At 41.1% G+C, this 24,712-nt stretch overlaps 1 protein-coding gene across 2 annotated transcripts in view; it reads right to left on the bottom strand.

The window, feature by feature from the left end:
- Positions 1-24,712, bottom strand: part of pappaa (pregnancy-associated plasma protein A, pappalysin 1a) — a 119,052-nt gene that overhangs the window by 36,841 nt on the left and 57,499 nt on the right. For both annotated transcript variants that reach the window (XM_050053577.1, XM_050053578.1), the window contains exons 11-14: positions 15,092-15,202; positions 14,105-14,240; positions 13,472-13,685; positions 9,118-9,292 (exon numbers count right to left, since the gene is read on the bottom strand). In XM_050053577.1, coding sequence (XP_049909534.1) covers positions 9,118-9,292; positions 13,472-13,685; positions 14,105-14,240; positions 15,092-15,202 — 636 coding nt within the window. The remainder of the gene's footprint in view (positions 1-9,117; positions 9,293-13,471; positions 13,686-14,104; positions 14,241-15,091; positions 15,203-24,712) is intronic.

The raw sequence follows: 24,712 nt of genomic DNA, 5'->3' as shown, positions 1-24,712 counted from the left end.
TGAATTCTTGTGTGTGTGTATGTGTGTCATATCAGTGTGTAAGCATTCCTGATCAAGAGCAATGATTGTAAAGTGAATATAGCATTAAGGACCCAGTATTACTGGTGTACAAGTACTGTACAAGTTCCTGGGAATGGAAGGGGCAACCAGAAAGTTTCCAAAACATTACATTTCAAAATGGCAATCTCTTGTTCCTGACTATTTTTTTTTTAAACCAGAAACATTTCCTGAACTTACGTCTATTTCCTATTAGAAATAGTTCTGATTCCTGTAAATTATTTGGCTTGTGGCATGATATTTGCAGAGATGAGACCAAAATGGGGAGCCTCTGCATCATCCAAACCTCAACTGTTTTCATCCTCTTCCATTAAATAGCACCATGTAACGCAACAGGAATGCTTAAATTGATAGCGGTGCCAAGAAATCTCACAACAAAGCTGTGAGAGCTCAATCATTTTGACTTTTCCCTCTCAGAACAAAAATGGGAAACCTGTGTTGTTGCCATGAATTACACTCTACCCCTGTTTTGGTTGACCTTAATTACCCAAATCTTTTTAAAGAGTGGCCAAACATTAAGGCCACACAAGCTGGACTCAGTTAGCATTACATATCTATTGCTTCATAACCTTCTCTCCCTTCCCGTGTATTTCTATCTTTCATCTTGATCCCATTATATGATACTGCATAACAGTATCAGGTTCCCTCAAAATAAATAAGCCCCTTTCATATTTGGATATCCAACAAAGTAACATATGCATCACATGTGAGAGCCTGCTGAAAAATAACTGGGTGTAGAGTTGAATGAGTAAATCATGATGGGAGGTTGTGAACAAAGTCTGCATGGAAGAAATGTGGAAGGATCCATTTAGTGTTAATGTGCTGACTGTAAATATGTGTGCGAGTGGAATGTTAAGTAAGTTTGTGAAATGGTGTATGGGTGTTTTAAGTTACAAAATTTACCCATCTTTAAATGCGTGTAAAAGTGTGATCAAGTTTATGCACAAACACACAAATGCACACACGAAGAAATGCATTTACATTTACGTACATCCACCATGAGTTGTTTTCGCATTTAATCAAGCATGTATCCCCAAGTGTGTTTGTGTATATAGGGTTATATGCCCGTGTGTGTACTGTGTGTGTAAATGTGTGGGAATTTTCCTTCCTGTAAAAAATTTACAGCTGACCATTCTCTTCCAGAAGCAGTTTTAACAACCTTTGGCTACTCTGTCTAATTCAAGCCAGACAGACTAACAGACAAATGAACCGACAGACGGACAGCCTCTTCCTTAATCTTAGGGGGTCGCCTTCACTTGGATGGCACACAAACACATTATTGAGTAGCAATAGTATAGTAACACACAGATGAACATTAATAGGTAGAGTTATTACAGTGTTGCTTAATAATGGAATTAAGTATAATTTATTATTGTCTAGTCCTCATGGAAAAGCCCTTATGAAACAGTGTTGGAGTAAAACAACTGCTTTACTTAGAAGCAGAGAGGTTTTATTTGCCTGGAATATACACAGACTTTCTTGTAGAAAAACCAAACGGTTGCACAAATGATTTTGGACAGAATGTGTTCAGAACAGTAAAATGTGGCCGGTTGTTACTGAGAACCTAACAGTACTCAGAAGTAGACATGCTTCTAAGTACATGAAATTCTGGGAGGGTTATAATAAATGAACCACATCAGCCTACACAGAGTGGATGCGTGAGCTTTTGTTTTGAGTGGAAGAATTAATGAAGTAAAGAAAATGTCCAATTTTTTACCAGAAGTCTAAAGATTCTGAGTAATTCTTTTCCCATTGTAGAAATAAGTGAAGGATACACAGGCTGTCTGTTAGCAGACATGGAGTGAAGGGATGGGTTCTATAACTTTGACCACTCTTCAATGCAGGACAGCACACTGAAATTTGTATTCACATGCTCATCCAATCAGAAGGAGCCTCACTAAATCATCTGGTGCCAGCCATTCAACTGTCAAACCCTAACTCATCATCCACAAAGTCAGCAACAATGTTAAAGGGCTCCGCCTGTACTTGAAAAACTAGGATTACAATGTACTGCCTTCACGCTCATTCACATCAACTCAGTCTTATTCCGAAGTCATCAAGTACTGGCACTTGGGCAGTGACTTCGCGTGTCAGACACTGACGGAAAAATGTCGTCCCTTCATGTAGGCATGATGGTTGCTGTTATCATGTAACGGCACCTGGCGGTGAAAGTTAAGGGGTGATAAGCCCTAGTAAGGTGGGTGGGATCGGGGGTGGATGGGTCCAGCAACCACCGACCAGGAGGTCCGTGTTTGCTTTTCGTATGAATGTAAAGCCAAACGTGTGTTGGCGAAACGTAACCACATCCATTTGTTGTCGAAGGGAAAAACATCAATTTACAGCGTTGTATCGTAGAAGTACATTTATTTTGAAAGAGACTGTAAGCACACTGTACATTTCCTGTGAAAACGGAAATGTCTTTTGAAAACACGCAATGCATGCAACAAGCCGAAGTTGACACGGCGTCCCAGAACGTCAGCAACAAATGCACCCAGTAGCTTGCATGTCATATGTCAATATGGAAAGACTTTGACCAAGCAACGATATGTGGCGAGGTCAGGGTGAGAATGTGTTATTCACATAGGTTTTAGTTCAAGCAGGGGTGGAGCCAGACGAGGCAAACATTTGAAGCTCTGCTCCCCCGGAGAGATTTTTTTCCCATTTACCCCATTTAGTTATGTCCACGGTTTTTCAAGTCCTTTGAAATAATAAGAAAATAACAAGCAGCCACCTCCAGGGCAGAAAAATAATACCAAAAGAAAGTGCTAAAAACTGCAGCTCTTTAAATGGCCACTTGAGGCTGGCTCCAGAAGCCAGACAATATCGGGGCTACTCTAAAAATCAAGGATCCTCAACCATGCCAAGTAAATGTGGCCATTAATACTCTGAATTGAATATTAGGCCAACAGAGGAACACTAACTTAGATATATTTTTAGGGAATTGCATAGAATCAGAGCTAGAGCCCCAGAAGCCACCCCAGTGCCCCATCTCTGGCTTAAATGTTTACAAGGGTGAAGCCCAATAGAGGTATTCCCTGCTGCCTGCACCATCAGGACAGAATAGGACTCAGACACAGAAAAGCAGGATGCTCTTCCCTCTGCACAGGAGGAGGGAAGGTAAAAAGTGGCATTCAAAAATAGCCCGACTGACCTTAAAGGCACAATGTGTAACAATTTCAGTTGTTCTTTGAGACAAACAAATTTTGCAGTCAAAAGTGTGTCCTAGCACATGTGTATTTACCTCCATCAGCGTCTCTAAGTATGTCCGTAAGCTCCAAAATTCTCATTTACATATACATTGTGACCGGTGTCTCATCATGTACGTGCGCCATCTTGAAAATACAGGTACGTACAGGGATATACTTGAGAAATACAGAATCGCCTTTCCCATTTTCACTTGTCGGTTTCCGGTTTCCACCTGTAGGTAGAGTGACGAAAAGCAGCAGCAAGCAGGCTAGTCACAAGTGCTGGTGCATTTGAAAAAAGGCAAAAAGGCAACGTGACCGGCGATTTCAAAAAACAAGGGTCAACATCGGGGTAGCCTTTCCCAGGTGAAGAGAGCTGCTGAAGGAGAATCACAGCTAACAGCGGCTAACAGCTGTTAGCAACGAGCTCCGCTAACAACGCCGCTAACAGCGGCTAACAGCTGTTAGCGCTGTTAGTGCTGTTAGCTGCGCTGGTTGCTAACAGCTGTTAGCGAGGCAGTGTTGCGAGGAGAGGGATGAGGTGTGTGAGGTTGAGCCACTTGTCAGTTGTCAAAAGACAAGACGTGATTGGTTTGTTTCGATTTACACCCGCCCCAACAGTCCTACATTGTAAACACAGCCAGCATGGTGAGGAGGGGGTTTGTCAACTCGCGTCACGTGTGTCTGTGTAGGAGCCTGAATGAATACTCCATGAAGTATCGGATGACATGGTTTCATCAATGTTATCATAGCTTTTTGGTACACAGCAGCTACCGTTGTTGCAATATGCGTTTGAAACAGTGAGGCGCTAGAGTGCGCTATCCGTTTGAATGCAACATACGATCTCAACACTAGATGGGAGAAATTCCTACACAGTGCCCGTTTAAAGTCACAGTGAAATGGAGGATAGTGCATCTTTAGCTTCTGTAAAGTGACTAATGGCTAGCTACTACACCTAACTACTACAACTAAAATTCTGACACATATTAAGTATTTAAAAAGGATAAATGAACAATTGACATAATTTGAAAAATGTAATTTTCATTTCACTGTGTCTGTAAAGCCCCTGAGTGGTTTCAAATTCTGAATGTTTTTCTTGAACATGAAATAGTCACAACTTAATAAGCAACAATCACAATTAAAATCATAACTAAACAGCCTTGGGTGTTATTTATTTTTTTACTACTTTACTTCCTGGCTGTGAGGCAAAGGGTGTGAACCTGAGATAAGGTCTTTAAGTTTCTTTAAGTTATACTTCATTGATTGCCATGGTTTGTCCTCTGCATTCAACCCATCCTTACTAGCAGCAGCACAGCACCTCTGGATCAACTCCAGCTTTCAGAAGCCTTGATGAAGGTCAAAGGCAAGAGTAATTCTAATACAATGCCTTACATGCATATCTTTTGGAGTGGGACAAAAATTGGAGCACCCACAGAAAAGCCAGGCACGAGAACATCATGACATCTGCATTTGGGTGCCCACAAAACATGCACATAAAAGGCAGCTGAGCTGGCTGATTGCCCACTCGAATGAATATGACCAAAATAATATGTTGATATGGCTCCTACTAGCCCTTAAATCAACAAGTTCTCCAACCCATACGCCCACATAAGTCGTTTGTTCCAACCCTCAAATATGACCCGCAGGAGCATTTCCCAAAATAGCTCCCCTACCAGTGTCCCCCTACCTAAATGACAGGAAAGGTTGTATATAACAGTTAACGGTTAAAGTTTTAAGGTAAATGGCTGCAGTTGCACCAAACTACTTCCTTAGGTTTAAAAGAAGATGGTTTGGTTTAAAATAAGACCATTTTTTACTGACTTAACATCATTTGACATACGCCATGACATACTACATAGTCAAAATGACTCAACATTGTTGTTTCATACAGGACACAAACAGCAGTCTCCTGATTGAAAGTCCTGTGTTTTTTGATCTATCCACCACCCTGACAGGCAGACTTTGTCGCCCTTTAAACTACATCACCTGGCTTTTTCCTTTGCTCCTGTCGTTATTACTATGGCTACCAGAGGTCGCCTCACAATAAATGGAAATATGGGTTGTAATAAGCTGCTTGTATGACCTATGTGGTCGTATTTCGTCGGAGAATGGTTTCCCTTAAATTTATATTGGATATAATGGCTCATTTTATACCAGGAGTTATTTCATAATGTGTGGAACACTTTCACCATTGATTCGACAAGATCTAAAGATGGTGTTTTGGTCATTAAAAGAAAGTGGATGGGCAATCATATAGTGGGCAGGTAATTGAGGTTTATAGGTTTGTTCTATAGTGGACAGTTGTAAAGCCTGTAGAGCCTGTTAAATGAAGCATCTTTTTAGTGTCAGCACTAAGTGTCCCTGAACCATTTCAAAGAGACTGAGAGATAAGGAAAACAGATAGCAACTAGAGAGTTCTCTCAGTAGAGTGCAGATCTCCGCCAGGTGTGTCTGGGGGCATGTGGGTGGGGAATAGGGAGTGCTGGGCAGGCTGTGTGTCCGGTGTGCATGCATGACAGTGGTGGAACAAAGCAGAGTTGAATCTCACTGAATTGTCCCTGTTGGCTCCCGTAAAATCAAGATGGGGCAGGATTTTTTTTTTTAAAAAAAAAAAGGGATTTATTTACCTCATATCTTGTCTTACTTTGGTGGATCATGACTAACAGGGTATGGAATTAATCTGCAGATGCTTGGTTCAAAATGAGACCAAACTTTTCTATTGATGTCAGTTTTTGAGTGTAGGTAAGGCTTGTTTTTAGCCTAGCTGATTGCCAAAAATGCCCCTTTTCTACATGATTGGCAGTTGTTGATCACGTGCAGCCCCTACCAGCTGGTTAAGAGGAGTGAGGAGTCAGCTGTCAATGACAGTATAAAACAGATCAGTCAATAGTTTCTTCAAAAATTGTGAATCACCCAAACCACTAAAGGTCCTTGAGTGTACAGTCATAAATGTGCACAAACATTATTAGGCTGATGGGTCCAATAGTATGCAAGATTAGTTGTAGACACACAGATACACACATGCACACACACGGATGAACACAGCACCCCATCCAGACTTAGGCCTGGCGGAGATAATAACAAAAGACACATATACAAATCAAGCAAGTGAGGGGAACAGATTTGTTCTGAAGATAGCATTATCTAAGAAGGTGGTGTTCCCAGAACCACTTTGACATCACTGAAACAAGAATGTAATTGGCTAATGAAAGGAGACAAGGTTGTGCTTCACGCCATCAACCTCAGCGCAGAGGTGTGTGTGTCCTTTAAGCACTTGTGTGGCTGAAAAAAAGGGGTGTAAACTGAGGGGAGAAAGAAAATCTGAGGTAACATTGTTTTTGTATTTGTTTTTGTCACCTTCTTGTTGTTTTTACATGGGGTTTTAAACTACTATCTCATGTGATGAGAAGTAAGAGCTGATGTACCCTGAGTATTTGGCCAGATCGATTTAAATATTTTCTATGACTGCTTAACATAAAGCACATTCCCTTTATTACGTCTGATGTCGAATGGATGTGCCCAGAGTATCTCTCAAATCTTTATTGTTTGTCCAATTGCCTTGCAGTGGTACAGTTCAGTCAGTCACAGCTGTGCCGCTACAGAAAGAAACATACAGCTGATCCCCCCTAGAATCTACAGCTAGAAGCGAAGCCTGCTTCAAAATGTTGCATTCTAGTGTCAAAACTAAAAAAGGAAATTATATAAATTATGGTTTGCAGTTACTGGACAAAAACAACTTTAGTTTACAGCAAATGGTGCCCTGTGAGGCTGCTTCTGCGTTCAAACTACTAAGGCTTTCGGAAGAGACTGCGACTGCCCCTGGAGGGATGCACAACTGGTGAAATCATCTTCCAGAGAATTGTTTCACTCTTTGAGGATATAAGACTGGACTTGAAATGGATCAACAAGCTTGTAATAGAAGACACTCCTGCTATGGCAGACAGGGTGAGTTAAAAAAAGATTGGATTCTGTTATGATAATTATTAACATCAGTCAGTCTGCACAGCTAGTTTGCAGCACCAACTTTTTTTTTCACCAGCGGCATGTCAGCTGACTGCAATGATTTACTTGTCCTTACTGACATTACATGGCTAAGCTTAAAATGATTTCAGAACTGAGGGAGAGGATTTGGGCATTTTTACAGAGCATCATTTATTAGAATTGACCGCAAAATGCTAATTTGGTATTAAATCAACAAAACTGACCAGATGTCTTTTAATTGAATGAATGGATGCGAAAAGTTATTCATAAATAACAGGTCCTCTAAATACCTTTGAACTGTCAGTCATCATTTGTGGGAAACCTTCAAAGTCCAAAAACTGATATTTGGCACAGCCCTACTTTTGTTTTCTGTTCTCTCCTGCCCCCCCTTCACCCCACTTTCTCTGTACTTTCCTGCCTCTCCCCTCTGAAAAGCATAATTTATCACTAAATGAATTGACATTGATGAATAGCCACAATAGTGCACTGTCAATCAAAATCTAATGCAATTAGAAGTTTGTGCAGACTCAATGGAGAAACTATTCGGCTCGTGTTTGCACATACAGCATGTATGGATGTGGAAGTGAATGTGCGTCCGTGCACATACACGCACACATACTTATGCTTCTTTCCGTGTGCAGATACAGTATGTGCATGTGTGAATAAGGCCATGAAGAGGAAGACGGAGGGACAGCTGAACGACTTTGTGGTTTAAGAAACCCTCCAATTATGACGAGTTACAGATCCCGGCAACAGCCATGCGAAAGATGGGAGAAAGAACACATTGTTAAGGTCAGGATCCTGACTGAATACCAAATAAAATAATTATTTCCCCCTCTCTTTTACTCTATAAAACTCTTGTCTCTCACACAAACACACCCTCACATACAGTTCCAGACTGAAATACACATAAAAACAAAATTTACCTTGTTCTTTAAACCTCTCGTCTCTCTCAGGGAGCATTAATAGATTGTCTTGCAGACTTCTTTACAGAGCCGTGGAGAAGGATAAAGCGTTTATATGGCCTTTACAGCAGCTTGGCCTCAATCCAAAAGGTTTACAATGCGGTGTCAACTACCCTGTTTGTTTGTTTACTTGTGGTGCGCACGCATCTGTGTGTATACTGTATCTGTCCGCATCTGTGTCCTGTTTATGCAGGGGATTGTCTGTACTTTACTGTATGTGTGCTGGTATCGATATGGAAGCATTTAATGTGTGCTGCTGCGAGAGAGCGGTAGCAAATCTCTGCCCTTTAACAGAGACTTCAATGTGTGCGAAATGAGCAGGAATGGAGCGAGGGAGGGAGAGGGAGCAGACACTATGCGATGATGTCATCGTCCCGGTGGAGTAGCGATACAAAGTGACTGTTTGAGGTGATGGTGCAGCATGCTCAGCAAGAGACTAAACACTATTATGTCTGTGCTTGTACGGAATATGTGTGTGTCTGTGTGTATGTGTGTGTGTGTGCGTGTGTGTGTGTGTTTATATATGTGTAGCAAGCCAGCAAGAGGAGGAGACTGGGGCGTCTCCACTCCTCAGTGCAGCACTCATCTACCTGGATGTTCATGATGTCATCCTCCCTGGAGGCTTGCCGTGCCAAGCCTAGTTTTTGCAGGTGACAAAATAAATGCAGAGATAGAGAGGAGAGCAGAGAGAAAGCGTGTTTGCACTCCTCTCTTATGGCCATTTGTGTACTTGAGTTTGCATCAATGCATGTTCATGTGTGCATTCACGAATGCATGTTTGCACGCATGTTCCCATATGCTGTAGAAATGCTTTTGCACTTAAGCGTCTGCATGTGTACATTTATGCATTTATGTGCCTCTTTTTGCACCGAGCTCCTGTGCTGCCTGTGTGTGTGTGTGTTTAAACATGTGTGTAGCAGTGTGTTTACCTGGCTCTTGATGATGTCATCATCCTGGTGGACTTGCAGGACGTATCCAGAGTTGCAGTAGATGGTGCAGCGGTCTCCATTGTAGAAGTGGCGGCCAGGGCTACTGCACTTGAGCTCTGCATTGCGGATTAAGGGTTCCTGGCAGTCAATGGCTTCGCACGAATAATGTACACAACTACGAGGGAGCGTGTGTGTGAGGTGGGGTTGGTTAAGAAAGTGAGAGAGGGAGAGAGACAGAGAGAAAGAAACTAAAAACCACATTTAAAGTTACAACCAACATAAATTCAGTGTATAAAATAATACTGCAGACACTCAAACATGGGAGCAGTCACACATTTGCTCACAAACAGAAAAGCCACGCATTGAACCAACCACATCCATCCATCAATGACTGCTTAACATATCAAATCAATAAACCACATGGAGAAAAGATTGCCATATTTGCTATGCGCATGAAAGGGGTGTCTGTATGCGTGCGCACATGGCAGAGCGTAGTTTGTGAATTAAGAGCGACAGGATATATTATGTGCAGGCTACAATGGCACAGTTTGGCCACAGCTCTGTGTTGGTAGCCTGATGGAGAAGGCATTTAATACTCTTGGAAGGCTTGGATGCCCAAGGCACCTTTTTACAACAGTCCACATTCTATAGGGTTTCCTTCTGAAGCCGATGGAGAAATAGGGAGAGAGAGAAAGAGGGGAAGGTATGGGGGCATAGAGAAAGGATGAAAGAAAATACAGGTCTGGGGAAACATTGTTAAACTCGCTCCTGCAAGAATGGAATCTCTGTTTTGCTCTTTTTATCCATTTGTTTTCCTGCAGACAGAATTGTTCACTTTTCTACGCTTTTCCTCTCAAATTATAAACACTGCAAACCTTATATACAGCTAGATTTTTCCTTATGTCCTTCCACTTTTCTACCTTACTTTCACTCTCACTGTAGAAAGCAAAAGTAAAACCAAATGAACTCAACAGCTCATGAAGATGCTAAGCTAAGCAGGTAAAAACTGTTTATAAGGCACGAGAGTAGTAGTTCCTTATGTCTAGGCTTTCTGAGGACAAACTGGAAGCCTCCTCTGTGGCCACTTTGGCTCGGAACAAAATCTCCTTGTGGTTTTCTACTAGTCACGCTGGAATTTCTGACATAAATTACAATTAACTACCTGTAAAACTATCCTCCTCCCTGTACGAGAAGTACAGTATACAGCACAATAAACAGTACGTGCAACAAATAGAACATATAAAGTTAAAAAACAATGTTGGAGGTGATAAGTGCGGGGGAAAATGGTGCAAAAAAACTGAGAGAAAAGGGAGAACATATATGCTTTTGCAGACAAGCATGGAACATAAAACTGAGTCATGTTAATAGCTCCTGTTGTTAACAACTCAGGGAAAAAGGGATGTGGTGTTTTGTGGAGGCATAAGTATTACGGGAAATGTGCTGCTCCAGCCCAGGAGAATGAGAGAGTGAAAGCGGGAGGCACAGAAAAGGGAGAATTAAGGAGAAGGAGATGGCAAACAGTTACAGAGAAAGGACGATGACGTGAAAGTAAAGGATGAGGAGACAGCATGGGATAACATTTGATGAAGGGGAAGGAGGAGGAGGAGGGGAAATGTGGAAAAGCAGGGACAGGGAATGGGAATAAGGAGGAAGTAAAGACGGAATTAGGTAATATGGAGAAGAAATTTGGAAAGTGGGGTAAAGACGACAGAATGCAGATGATAAACTGGAGTCGAATGAAGAGAAGAAACAGATCAGCGACATAAAAGACAGAGAGTCTGAGCCAGGATTCTCTACAGATGTTGTAAGGACAGACGGGTAAATAATAACTGATCATAATACTATCTGGTTGACTTGCAATCATAAGAAACATTTGTTTTCAACAGCCTCTGGAAATTAGCTGAAGCGGAGGGAATATGAAAGAAAAGAAAGTCAGTGAGAACTCCAGGAGAAAGCAACTAGTCTATGTGTGTGTGTCTGTGTGAGTGCGGTAACAAACAATTTCCTGGCTGGTGCAGATGCACAGCAGTTTTAATCTATTTAGGTGCTCTTGGATGTCTCACTGGCACACAACAAAAGCCACAAACAGCTCTATCTCTCTGCACAGACCCCCGACCATCTATTCTTTGTGTATTGTGGTGTTTATTAGTGCATTTCTTGTTGAAAGGGTTGTGGGAGCATCATCAGTATGAACCGTCTCATGCATGACAGTGGTGTGGAAATTGGCAAATTAGTGACTCCTTGTGCGTGTGTGGTCTGGTTTAACTATGTTTGTGAGGAGTGACTTGACATCATGTGGTTAGTAGTTAAAATTAAAGGTACCAGAGACTCAAAAAAATTGTGAATTTGTGGTTAAATATGTGTTAATTGTTGTTTGGTGGTCTTTCAGCAGCTGTTTGAAATATCTTATATCTACCCAAATTTGATCATCTTTACTTCTTTTTTTTTTTTTTTTTTAGATGTTATGGATTATTTCATCACACAAAGAAAAATGTCCAAATATGGAATACTGCTCGACCTTGGGCAGCACATTTGATGTCTGATTGACAGGTCATTTATTTAATTAACTTGTAAGAGTTCAGAAAATGGCAACTAAGAACCCCATTGCAAAACGCATTACAGGCGAATCATGTCTGCTTTGGCAGGACTTTTCAAAGAAAAGGACTATTTGTATGCAGTGTGCACTTCAGCCGAACTCAATACAAAACAAACTGGGGTGGTAAACAAGATTTAGTGCTGGAGGCAGCGCGGCGGCTCTATTGTTGGAAATTCGCAGAGCTCAGCAACAGGTCCAAATTAATTGCAAATTTCCAGTGATATTATATGTGTTGCCGAGAACTTTTTTACAGTTATTAGCTGTAGCTTTGGGGCAGACTTGTAACATTAAACAGCTTGTTGGCATCATTAATTAACGTATGCCTCTCCCTCTCTTTGGCTCAAATACACACACACACACACACACACACACACACATACACAGCTCTTAGCGTCTTGTGCCTCTTCTCCATTTGTCTGAATGGTATTCTTGACTTGCGTCTTGTGTGTAAGTGTAGTCTGTGCTCTTTCCAGGCAGCAGGGAAGACATTTTGCGGTCGGGGTCTGACTGGTGCTTGGTGGCACCTGGAAATTGCTAGACATTTTCTCTGATTCACAGCCCTCACTACAAACACTTAAAACCTTTCCTGGAGAAGTCAAACTCTCTCAATAATTACACCTCATATTTGTTTATTTCTACTTATGCCACGTCTGTCTACTCTGTGTATACAGCACCTATTGTATGACTGACTCTAGAAGACTGACAGATCCCTCCGCTGTTGCTCTGTGGAGTTTTCTTCATTAATGTCGACCGCTGTGCAACTATGAAGCCTTTTGAGACAGATGTGATTTTGGGCTATATGTAAAAATCCTAACAGCAAAATACAGATCTTATTTTGCCATTCATGGGTTGTCATGTTAAACTGGTGTTTTCAACATGCTCCACAGGTGAATTCTTACTCCAGCATTTATTATAAAGACACGAAAAGAAGTGCTCCTACCATCCTGATGTATCATAACTTTGATGAGAGCCCGTTCTCATTCTCAGTGCATCAAATACCGTCGCTTTGTCATGCCCATCGACGTGTGATATCAACACCAAAGGCACCCTTTAGAGTCTTTATGAGACGCACTGGGCTTTCAACTAACTCCAATGTGAACCTATCCATGGCCAGCAACTGACATAATATAAAGACTGAGAAAGTCCATGTTGAGCTGAACTGGTCAAACAAAACCGGACTTTCAGCCAGGAGACCACAGTTTGTGTCCCGTGTGAAACCAAAATTCGATGTTATTTTGACATATTTTAAAGCAATTTACTTACAGTTGTCGCTTATATATGTGCGTACATATTTTTGTCACTTTACATATTAAACATATTTATTTTAACCCAAAGGGTAATCTTTTTAAAGCCTAACCAAGTAGTTTTGTTGCCTTAACCTAATCATGCATCAATCACATGTTACAATGTGTTTCAGCTGTATATCACACAGATACACAAAAAGGTTGCCTTGTGCGTCACTCTCAGACGCCAAGGGGCATTAAAAAGCATCTATATCTGACAATGTCCAAATGAGAACAGGGTGTGTCAGATTAAACTACGGGAATTTTCTAGTACATCACATAGAATCTATATATAGAGATTTGTAAAAATAAACGTCTTAATCAAGTTTCCTGCACCTTTAAGGCAAGAGACTGTGAAAGTTGTGCACGTGTTTGACTGCATGTCTTTGGTTGTGAAGTGTGTGTAATATACAGTATGTAGGCCTCATGTTCACCAGTGTTCCATGTGTTCCATTTCCCTTTTTCTCTGCCTCACCTCTGGCCCGTGGGGTTGTAGATCTCATTGCTCTGGCAACCACTTATCGTGATGGGGTCGAAGGACTGGAAGGAGCGCAGGCCTACTCCGGAGATGGCCACGAGCCGAGAGGCAAACATGACCAGGATAGCCTTGGTGTGGTAGAAGGCCACTGACAGGTCATGGCTCACTGGGATCACCAAAGGGTTGGTGCGGCAGCTGAGACGCCACTCACCTGTGGAAAGGACATTGGAGATGAAGAAGTGACAAAGAGAAAAGTACATTGAGATTGAGGTTGAGGAAGCAAGGGACAAAAGCAGAGATCAGAAGGAATCAGAGTGGCAGATTTCTCTTAAAAGTGAATAAGGAGAGAAGAAAAGGCTGGAAGAGGGGGCTAAATAGCAAGCTGGTGTTGAAAGAGTGATACAGTGATCTAATGAAGATATTTGCATAAGCTGAAAAGACGGATGAGAGTGACATGCTCTTAAAGGGGCTTTGCTGTATATGATATCTGCTCAACTAAAACAAGTCCCAGTTAGTTACAGTAGGTAAAGCTCCTCTGAGCCCAGCTTCCCACTTAGTCACATTTAGCCATCTGACAGTGGAGGTCAATCAAGTGGGTTAAAGTTTAAAAGTACAGAAGACAGTTCTCACCCAGACTATGGATGCCCTCTTTGGTGTCCACCAGCTGAACAGTGATGTTACACTGAGTCTGGTCAAGGTAGCCAGTCCCATCTGCAGCCAGATGTATGATCACTGCTGCTGCCACCATGGGATGAGAAAAGTGGGCCTGAATGAAAGAAAACATGACATATAAAGTCAATAAAAATGTTCATAACTTAAATCGAATGTATCCTGACTTTCAATGTCTTTCTCTTAGTTGTTTCTAATTTGAATCATGTTTCATGCATCATATATGCTGTCAAATTGGTGCGTAATTCTCCTGCATTGAGCACTCTTAGCCACATTAATGACATGCCATGCCATGCTGTTATCATAACCAGGAGACAACATCTGGGGCTCAAAAATGCCCAAGTGCCAAAAACTGCCATTCCTCAAATGGCCACTTGAGGCTGGCTCCAAAAGTGAATCCATCCCCATAGACCCCAGTGTTAAAATGCTTTACAGCATGTTCAGAGCCTGGTACCAAAAAACAGTTTTAGTCTTTATAGCTAATTTTAACATTAATGACAACTGTATAGGGTGATTTTTTATATAACTTACCTGTTTAGATTATATTAAATCTAAAAGTTATGTATAATTAAGGGCGGGCCACCCTCTTGTCCAAATATGGTCACTTCGGGTCACTTGTGACTCCAAAAATCCAAGATGACAATGGCCAAAATGCAAACTCATAGCTTCAAAACAGTCCCCAAACCAATTGATGATGTCAAGGTGGCTTTGTCCATTATTTTCATCCAGTCTATAGCTATAACACACTGCACGGTACTGCAGTAAAGAATGGAATGGACTGAGGATAGGAAACTCGTCAACACAAGGTGGAGTGACATATGCTATCTTGCCCTTGTCCATTATCTTTTGGGCACCACCCTCTAAAGTTGCATATCCACATGAGGTTAATGAGCCTATTATCTTCAAGTGACAAAACATGACACCAAAGTCTTTTCAGATAGGTCTCACCTTGAGCCAGTAGTTAGGATATCCCCAGGTCGTCTTATGGGCCTCACGGCAGGGGAACCATGCATACTGGGACACTCCATCTGATAGATCAAACACCTTGGACTGACATGTCTGGGGAAACAAGAGAGGTAAAAAATGGTCATTATTGTTTTGTAGGCCAAAACATTTTTACACATCAAGAAGAAATAAATGTAAGATAAAGTTGAGGAACAGATTTATTTCAACTAGACACAATATTTCTTTTAAAAAGCACTCCAGCCAGTTACCGTCCCTGAAAAGCTTGCTCCTTCTTTCAACGTTATCAAAACACATCAAAGCTAAAGAAAAAGTAAAGAGTTGTTGGTTCAAGAGATGACATACTAAAATAAAATTAAAAATGTGCATTTGCCAAATAGCTAACTTTTACACATACTTTAAAAAACCACAAGCTTTAGTTATGTTACTGTACTGCCGGTAAATGCTGTGACCCCTGTTTTTCCACAGCTGTCAGCTGTTTGTCTGCTGTCTGGCCTGACGTGCAACTGACGTGGATTCTGTGCAGGATTGTTTGTTTGTGTCTTGTCAACAAACCCTGCAACCTGTCATGTGCCGCATGCCCCATGTCCCTCTCTTCTTCTTGTCTTTGATTCCCCTTCTTACCACTCTCTGCATGTTTTTGTGTGTTTACCTTGAGCTGGCTTTTCATACCCTGTCATGCCACACCTGCCCACTAGAAGCCCTCAGAGAGTTTTCCTGATTCCATGCAGCACCTGAATCAGTCACATGTGTAACACAGCTGTTGTACATTTTCTCAGAATTCAACCTCTTTAGATCCAGATTTTGATTGAACATTTTGAGTATAATTTTTTTTAAAATCATATTTTTTATTTACAGATTTGTATTGTGGAGATAAGGATCAGCAACATTTAACTGAGATACTGTTCCTTGAAAGCAGCCTGTGTATTGGTAAAAAAAAAAAAGTAACATGTAAAGTTGGTGTTGTAACAGATTTGAAAATCTGACTTTTCAACCTGACAAATTTATATTTATTAATATTGCTTGAACATACTATACTCTGTCAATCGATGTGATAAATGGCAGTCTGACATGCATAATAAAGACACTTGTGTATTCACAGAGGCTGCTGAATATGGCAATCAGTTCAAATACCAGTGCACTCAATATGACCAGACATCTGTCCTACCACAGAGGAAAGCAGGAGTTGTGAGTTATGGTGATGACAATGAATATTTAAGGCAAAAACAGGTACAGTGAATGGCAGCTCAACCTCACACTTTACCACTCTATGTGCCTATTAGAGACAGTGATAATGGTTGGGCAGAGCTTTAAGGGCCTTGACAGACCAATCTGACTGTTAGCCGTTGGTCAACGTTGAGCTTTTGGTGAGCGTCTGTAGCCCTAGTTTTTGCGACATGTCCTGCATTGTTGGCTATAGTTGGCCCTTGTGTGCTATTTTTGGCCGATTCCACATGTTGAATTGGCGTTGGAAACTGTGGAGCCCATTGGTGACTGAAATCTTTTTGATTTGGCATTTAAACTGCATGTGAAGACACATGGGAATAAGGAAAGCAAACAAATGGCTAAAGTCAAAAGGAAATGAGATCAAAACAAACTCGGCTGCAGTCTTTGCAGTATGTTTAGGACCTACTCTTTGGCCGAGGTGAAGTGAGGTGACACAACAGTTGGCATGTCGTGGCTAGTTCTTTGATGGAGTCTTGGCCTTAAAAGGATAAGGACTGCAAGTGAATTCAAAGCTCCTCTAGTATTCAGTCATTGTATTTTCTACGATGACTAAGTCACCTCGTTACTGTGGCTTTGTTGACATACAGAAGACCAAAGGACCCCTTCTAGGATTTGTGGCCCACACGTTATCACCTCATTAGCCCCGTTAGGATGATGTTTGGCAAAGTAGCGTGAGAAAAACAGACAGGATGGAGAAAACACAAATGTGATGATGCGAACAGTGATTTTTAATAAAAGTAAGGAAATGCAGCAGAACACATCGGTAAAAGACTGTTGAGCAATAGATAACACACACAAAGGGGAGAGAGGGCACATACTCAAGGACGGTGAGTTTCGCCGCTGCCCTGAGCTAGTGAAATGAGACACCAGTAACATGAGAGTTTTGCTAGAGAGGCTACTGTAAGATCCTGCCACCGTGGAAAACTGGCCAGACCAGCTATCTGTCTATATATCTGTCCCCTGGATCTGTTGACGTGACCTTTCTGTTCAGAGCTGAAGCGGCAGAAATGCGAAATGCAGGTGACAAACACCTGAGATCAGTCGCCATGAGACTTTGTCCCAACTTGAGTGCAGCTGCGTTGATCTCCATTTTGTATTCATCAAAATACAAAGTAATGTGCTAAATGTTGATTAAATATGGTAACTTCATTGAAGGGTTATTGTGATAGAGTCCAACATCGTTTCCCAGCCCAATTTTGACTTTGCTCTGGGGCTTGACTTAACTAAGCAATATGGTTTAAGGAGATCGTAGGCTGCTAATGAACTGGAGTCAAGAGGAGCTGCTTCACATTTCTACCCTTTTTCTGACAGGCGAGATAAAAAAAACTTTCACGTGCCAACTGTGACTTATTCATGTAAACACAGGTGGTACTAGCTACACCTTCCTCCACACACCTCCTTCCTCCCCCTCATCTCCTGGTGTGTTTTTCTAACTACCCACTGTTCAAGACAGACAAACACTGCTTGGCATGCCAAAGCCCCTGCACTCAAGCAAACAACCCCCGTAAAGCGTCACACCAGTAGGAGGCAATTCACAAGTCTCCCATGGCTCATTACACTTCCTCTAACCACATCCCCATGTGATGGCAAGAGTCAAAGCACTCTAAATAGATTTGTCATTGATTTAATTTAGTCATTAAAAGAGGGGGTAAGGGTGGTGATGGTGATACACTTTTACACCCATCTAGCACTCAGCCAAGCAAGGCTTGATTTTATCCATTCATTCATCAATACACACTTATCATTTCCAGCGGCAGCAGCAGGTCTGAGCCAACACACATTAGGTGAGAGGCTGGGCACACCATGGACACACTGCCAGTCTATTACAGGACTGACGCATAGAGACAATTATTCTTACTCACTTTTACACCTACGGGCAAATTAGAGTCGTCAGTTAACCTAATCTGTATGCTTGGACTGGGGGAGGAAACTGGAGAACCTGGCGGAAACCCACACAAGCACTGCTCTGTCTTGAAAACAGATCTTCATGTAGACAGTTAAAGTCCATTTTGATACGTGTTGGGTTTTTCTTTTCTGAAATAAATATGGCTAGCCTTTGCAGCCACATATATCACTTCTGGCTATATGTGAGCTGACACACAATCTTAGCTGTCAACATTAATCTACAGGCTCAGGTCCATGATCCCAAACATCAATCCTTTGTATCAATGTTAAACCTAGCAAATGTTTTTTTTATTGGAATTCCAATCCAACTTTCTTCAAGAACACCAGAGTGCAATCAAAGGTTCAACCTTTGAGCACACCGCTAACTTTTGGACTTTGTAATCAGGTTAATTCACCTCCCTTCATGTTCAAACAAACACACTTTTCAAAGGCTTTTTTTCCCCCTTTGCTATTTCTGTTGCTGTTGTTTAGAGGGCTTACGCTACAATGAGTCATGGTTAATTGAACAAATGCTTTTCTTTGAAAAGAAGTGTTTAATAAGCAACCTATTAGTAAATGCTTTCATAAGCACAAAAATAATAACCACAGCGATAGAAATGATAAACCTGACAAACAACACTACTTTGCACAAAATAAGATAAGATAAACCCTTATTGATCCCCAGAGGGGAAATTGGGCTGTTACAGCTGCACAGAGAACACAAGAAAGTAAAAGAATAAATAATAAAAGGTATGAAAAAAACTTAACTAAAATTAAAAAAGAATAAAATGAAAAGATAGTAAAACTATACAGGAACATATAGAGACAAAAACCACAAGGTAAAGTGACAGTGGTAGTGAAAAATAGCAGCAGAGTCAGCAAGTCTATGTTAACAGTGTACACCAGACTGGTGATATGATCAGATAATGGCACTTAGTGTCTGTATTGACATAGAGATGTTATATAAATATAGTATAGAGCATGATGCAAAAATCTGAATTTAGAACACAATATAGTGTAATATGACAAATTATGATGGTATAGGATAAGAGATATAGTGTTATGTGACAGCTGTTGGGTGGTAACACCACAAACAAGTATAAAATGTAGTTTTTTTTAAGGAGCAAGTAAATGTAATGTTTCTTTTTAAACTTTACCTCCACTTTTTACTTGAGTATATTTTTTAGCCAGTTATTCCACTACATTTGCTATATATACTTTTGTTACAACTAGTCTGCTGTAAATGTGGGCCTTGACTGAAGGGGGGAGAGCATGCGAGGAGCACCTCCATTGCAGATGCCTGCAAGAAAAAGAAGCACCATCTGTCTTTTGACCACAACCTGATCATGACGGAGCAAAACCCAGAACAACGGCAGCTTCCAGTGACAATCCCTGGCCACATTTTATACCAAAATCTAAAAAATGGCAAATGTTCTGATGAAGAGCTTGCTGTGAGATATTTTAAACTCCTCTTCTAACCTCCACAATGAATTGAAGTAAGCTGCATATTCTGTGGGTGAAAATGTTATTAGCTAGCTAATGTTCATTCATTCATTTTCTGTAACTGCTTATCCTGTTGGGGGTCGTGGCAGGGCTGGAGCCAGTCCCAGCTGACATTGTAGAAAAGGCAGGGTACACCCTGGACAGGTCGCCAGACTATCACAGAGCTGATACATAGAGACAGACAACTATTCACACTCACATTCACACCTTTGGGCAATTTAGAGTCACCAGTTGACCTAACCTTGCATATGTTTGATAATACCGTAAACTTATCATGGTCTGTTGGACTTTTAAATCGGTGTGCTTTAGGACACAGTTAACCTAATGTCATGCTAACTTAAACTTTCACGTTACTTTCATAACTTAATCATTGCCACCACCTGAGTAATCTGAGTAATTGTACTTTTACTTGAGTATAGATTTTCAGCACTCTACTCACCACTGCTAATATAACCCTAGGAGCAGGACTGAACAGAGTATTAAATAAAACAGTATAAAAAAGTACAGTATGGATATAATACAGTATGATAGAGTATGTGTAATATAGTAAGTGTTTTATAATTTCACTTAACCTGACATTATTGTGCACTGGAAACCTAAAACCTAATTTAGGATTTAATAGCTTTAAATTACAGATCATTTTCATCAAGTTTAGCATAGAGAGTTTAATCTTAATTATTTGTGTTGAAAGGAAATGTCCTAAAATCATGCCAAACATCCAGCCAGTTCTTTCAACTCACAAGTAGCTAGTTCGTCACAGTTGAAAACAAAATTCAGACTGCTGGAGATCAGTGATACAAACTGACAGCAAAAGTCACGTGCATTGATTAATACACTGAGGAGAGAGGGATGGAAGCCCAGACATATTTATAGCACTCACTTTATCACAGGTTCAATATCAAAACCTGATAATTCTACATGTAATTTGCAAGCTCGCAGCATATGGCTATCATTATCAATATACAAAAGCTACTTCAACCAGCTTAGCGACTAAGGCAGCGGATATACGCTGTTAGCCAAACATCTGCACAAAACATCCCTGCATCATCATCGTAGCATAAACTTATTCTGGTATAGAGAATGTAACTGTTATTGATAAACACAAGTCAGCTTCTCTTTATGTCTTTGGCGTGCTTTTTTTCCGGCCCCTTTTTATAATCTGGCTCAGAAACAGTATGATTTTATAAATGAACTTTTACGGCTAATACATCAGCTGAATCCAATGAGAGCAAATAAAACACAGATGTGATTTCCTCTATCGCAGACATACTGCAAGCTTGATCAATCAGCCCGCCCTCTAATATTAGGAATATTAAATCACTGGAAAACAGTTGGAGGAAAAAGTAATTGGTGTCAAAGACATTATTTACTGTATCTTTATAAGATGTGGGATTCAGAGCGCACGGAGATTTACTGTAACAAGAAAGGCAACACAAAGGTTTGCATGTGCATGTGTCTAGACATATGTGATATAACACCAGTATAATCATCATAATAGACCTTCTCTATGTGTTTCCAATGGATTAAAAAAAAGCACTGACTTACTTTTTGGACACCCCCAGCAGGGAAGTAAGGCTGAGGTCATAAACAGGGCAAACCCTCAAAAGAAAAGGTTCACGTTAAATTGCCACCCATTCAGGCTCTGAGCTTGAATGCATCATACAGGAAAAAGAAAAACACTAAATGCAAATTAAGTAAAGAAATAGCACATATGCATCTAAACTAAGGCCTGTTTTTGTTTGCCCTCCTTCAATCTGTTATGCCTATAAAATATACCACCTGCCAGCAGACCTTCAAATGGATTGCTTGATTACAACTACAATATCCCAGCAGGTACTGTTGACAAAAGACAGTCAAAAGAAGTCTCTCAGTTGGAAAAAGTAAGAGAAGGATATGGCAAATCTGTTGTTTGTGGGGTAAAAAATGGATGACTAAAACTGTTGCTAGTGACAGGAAAAGCTAATGCTGTAATACACATAATGTGTAATACCTGTTTTGAAAGGATTTGCGTCTAAGTGGAAGTTGTTACTCTTGCGCAGAGAGGCAAATAGGCGGCCTATTTAGTGAAATAACAAAATGAAATTATTACTTTTGATAGCCTCTCATGCCCCCACTCATTCTAAACACATGTCTCTCTTGTTCTAATTCATAACAAGGACATAACAGTCACTCGTCCAGGTACATAACTCAAACACACACACCAAACACACGCACACTCACACACAATCATACACAGTTACACACATGGTCTTAATTTGTACCAGCTGGCTAGTCAGACTGGCAGACAACAGCCAATCCCTGGTCTGTAGACACAAACTGGTGTTTGTAAATCACCACTTCAGATAAAAGGAGGGCTAAGTGTCTCGAGCCAAAGGGGAAACCGGATAAAGGTAAGGAGAAGGAGAGAGCACAACTATCAGCCTCATTAGCCTGAAAAATATGCCTGTACTGTAAAAACGTTCATTAGGAGTATAAAGAAAACCATAAACTTGAAGAGGGGGAATTAGAGAGTGGCGCTGTTAGTAAAGACAGAGTAATGACAATAATAATGGCTCTAATAGCATAATGTACCCCAACCACAGCCTCCCCCTTGTGATGGAGATTTAGTGCCAGGGTGAGGTTAGATCACCTCTGCAGAGGGATGCCTTCACATAGCGCATATCCATGTACAAACACATACGCGGATTCAAAAACAAACATACACACGTGCTACACACTCCTTGGCTCCAATACTGATGTTGAAGCCTCCAGATTGTCAAAATGTCTTATCTTGGATTGAAATCAATAAACCTCGCAGACACACACACACAAACATGGGCCATATGTTCGCGGAAGATTATTGAGGCCCTCAGCCATTTAGGAGGCCCCGCAAAGGTCCTCCCTGTCTCCTGCAAACACTAGAGGAGCCAAGGAGCTTGAGAGAGATCTTCACTCAACTCAGGACCTTTCTGTATTTACTTTGTATTGAACAAGGGACATCACAAAGAAGAGAGAGGTGAGTTTTCACATCGGCATGCTCGCTTATTATAAAGCCCTGCCACACCTAAAAGGGTCAATGATTAAACTAGTTACTGTAATACATTAACTAGCAAACATTTCTGCGTCAATGTCATGACAAATCACTAACGGTATAAACATGAATTCAGTCTGACCATTTGTACATCAATGAGTCAACCTGTATTATGCTGAATTCAAACTCTGGAATCTTTGTTTTTTGCGCACATCTCCATAGTGATGGAGAATCAAAAAACAGCCATTTACAAAGTGTCACACAACCCGTACTGTATAATCTAAGTCTCATGGTCATGTACATTTGTTGTTTATAAGATTAGTTCAGTATCAGCGACGTCAAACAAACTACTGTCGAGGCAGTGGCTGACCAGCAGCTCCTGTGTTCAGTAAGGTAAAATTACTGTATCTGTCAATGGAATCTGGCTTTTAAGAGAGCATGGATACGTTTCACTTTTAGTTCTGTTCCCGGTCAGAGAGTGCTGTCTGCTTGGGAAGTACTGAGAATACGACTGGACAAATGAGACTTGGATTATACTGCACGAGTTGTGTGAGAGTTTGTCAACAAATATTTTGAAATAAGCTTTAGAAGTCAGGGCTCAACAATAAGGGTTGCCCGATTGCCCGGGGCAAGTAAAACTCAAGGTCGGGCATGTAAACTAACAACTCACTTGCCCAATCGGGCAAGTTGCTAAAAATAGTTAAAGTTAATAACTAATTGATAAAATAAATGTATTTTAAAACGTGCTCCTTCGGCTCTGATGCAGCGGTCTCTCTGCCTGAAGTCACAGGCACACGCTGTGTAAACATTGTCCTGCCCACAGCCCCCATTGATATTATTTTGCGCGACGGACGCTTCATATAATAACATAACAACTATTTATGGTGTTATGTCATTGTGTTATTTCTGTCTCTACATGGTCACGTGTTAACAGTTCTGCTCTGCTCTCTGTATGGCGCACGGCGGAGTTCCGCCACACACACAGGTTAGCACGCTAGAGCAGCTCGGGCCGCATTTTCCTGACCAGACCTGACCCCGAGCCCGGTGCAGTTTGTCAGCTGACAAAGTTATTGANCTCCGCTGCTACAACTCCATCCTAGGGGAAACAGTGCTGTGTGCGTTTTGTGCAACAGGTGAATGTGGTAGTCTACTGGTAGAGTAGAGAGAGAGCTTGTGGCGTTGAAGTAGAGCAGAGCAGGGCAGAGAGATGGAAGCAAAATATATTAAACCCAGTGTTAATACAGCAGAACTGGAGAGAGGGGTGAAAAATAAATAGAGGTGGGCATGGCTCAAGTAGGGCGCAAAATTATAGACGGAGAATGATTGACAAAGTTTTCACTTTAAGCCCTGACACTGTAATTACAGTAATAACTGCTGTCTTTGTTATCTGATAGCCGCTTAAATTAAACAATTTTATAGGGCAAGTAAAAACTGACTTCAGGCAAGTAGATCGCTGACCAACTTGCCCGACCGGGCAAGTGAAAAAAAACCTTGGCGTTGAACCCTCGAAGTGTTTAGGTGTTGCAGCTGTTTGATGAAAATCAGTTTTGTTTCCATCTGTACTTATCTGTATTCAATATGAAGCTCAAAAATGATGTCAGTATGAGCTTTGGTTATGTACTGTTGAGTTGTGTTGTGATTACGAGAAGCATCTTCACACAGACAGACATGAAGACGCCATCATGACAACATAATGTCTTACATACTATGCACCATGTGGAAGTATGCAACAACATGGGTAGATACTATCAGTGGATTGGCATGTATGAGCATTTCTGTCGTTAAGACTGTTATCTGTGTCAACCAACTTTGCCACAATCCCCTTTGTTTACATCATTTTACCAGTCCCCATAGCCCAAAATGACTCCAACTACATCATCTTAATTGGATAGTTCAGATTTTTAAGTAGGGCTGTATAAGGTACTTATCCATAGTCCGTGTATTACAATAGACGACAGCTGGCACACCCCCAGTCTGGAGAA

This window comes from Epinephelus moara, chromosome 9 (assembly GCF_006386435.1).
Source record: "Epinephelus moara isolate mb chromosome 9, YSFRI_EMoa_1.0, whole genome shotgun sequence".
Taxonomy (NCBI): domain Eukaryota; kingdom Metazoa; phylum Chordata; class Actinopteri; order Perciformes; family Serranidae; genus Epinephelus; species Epinephelus moara.
This window is presented reverse-complemented; position numbering and strand designations above follow the sequence as displayed.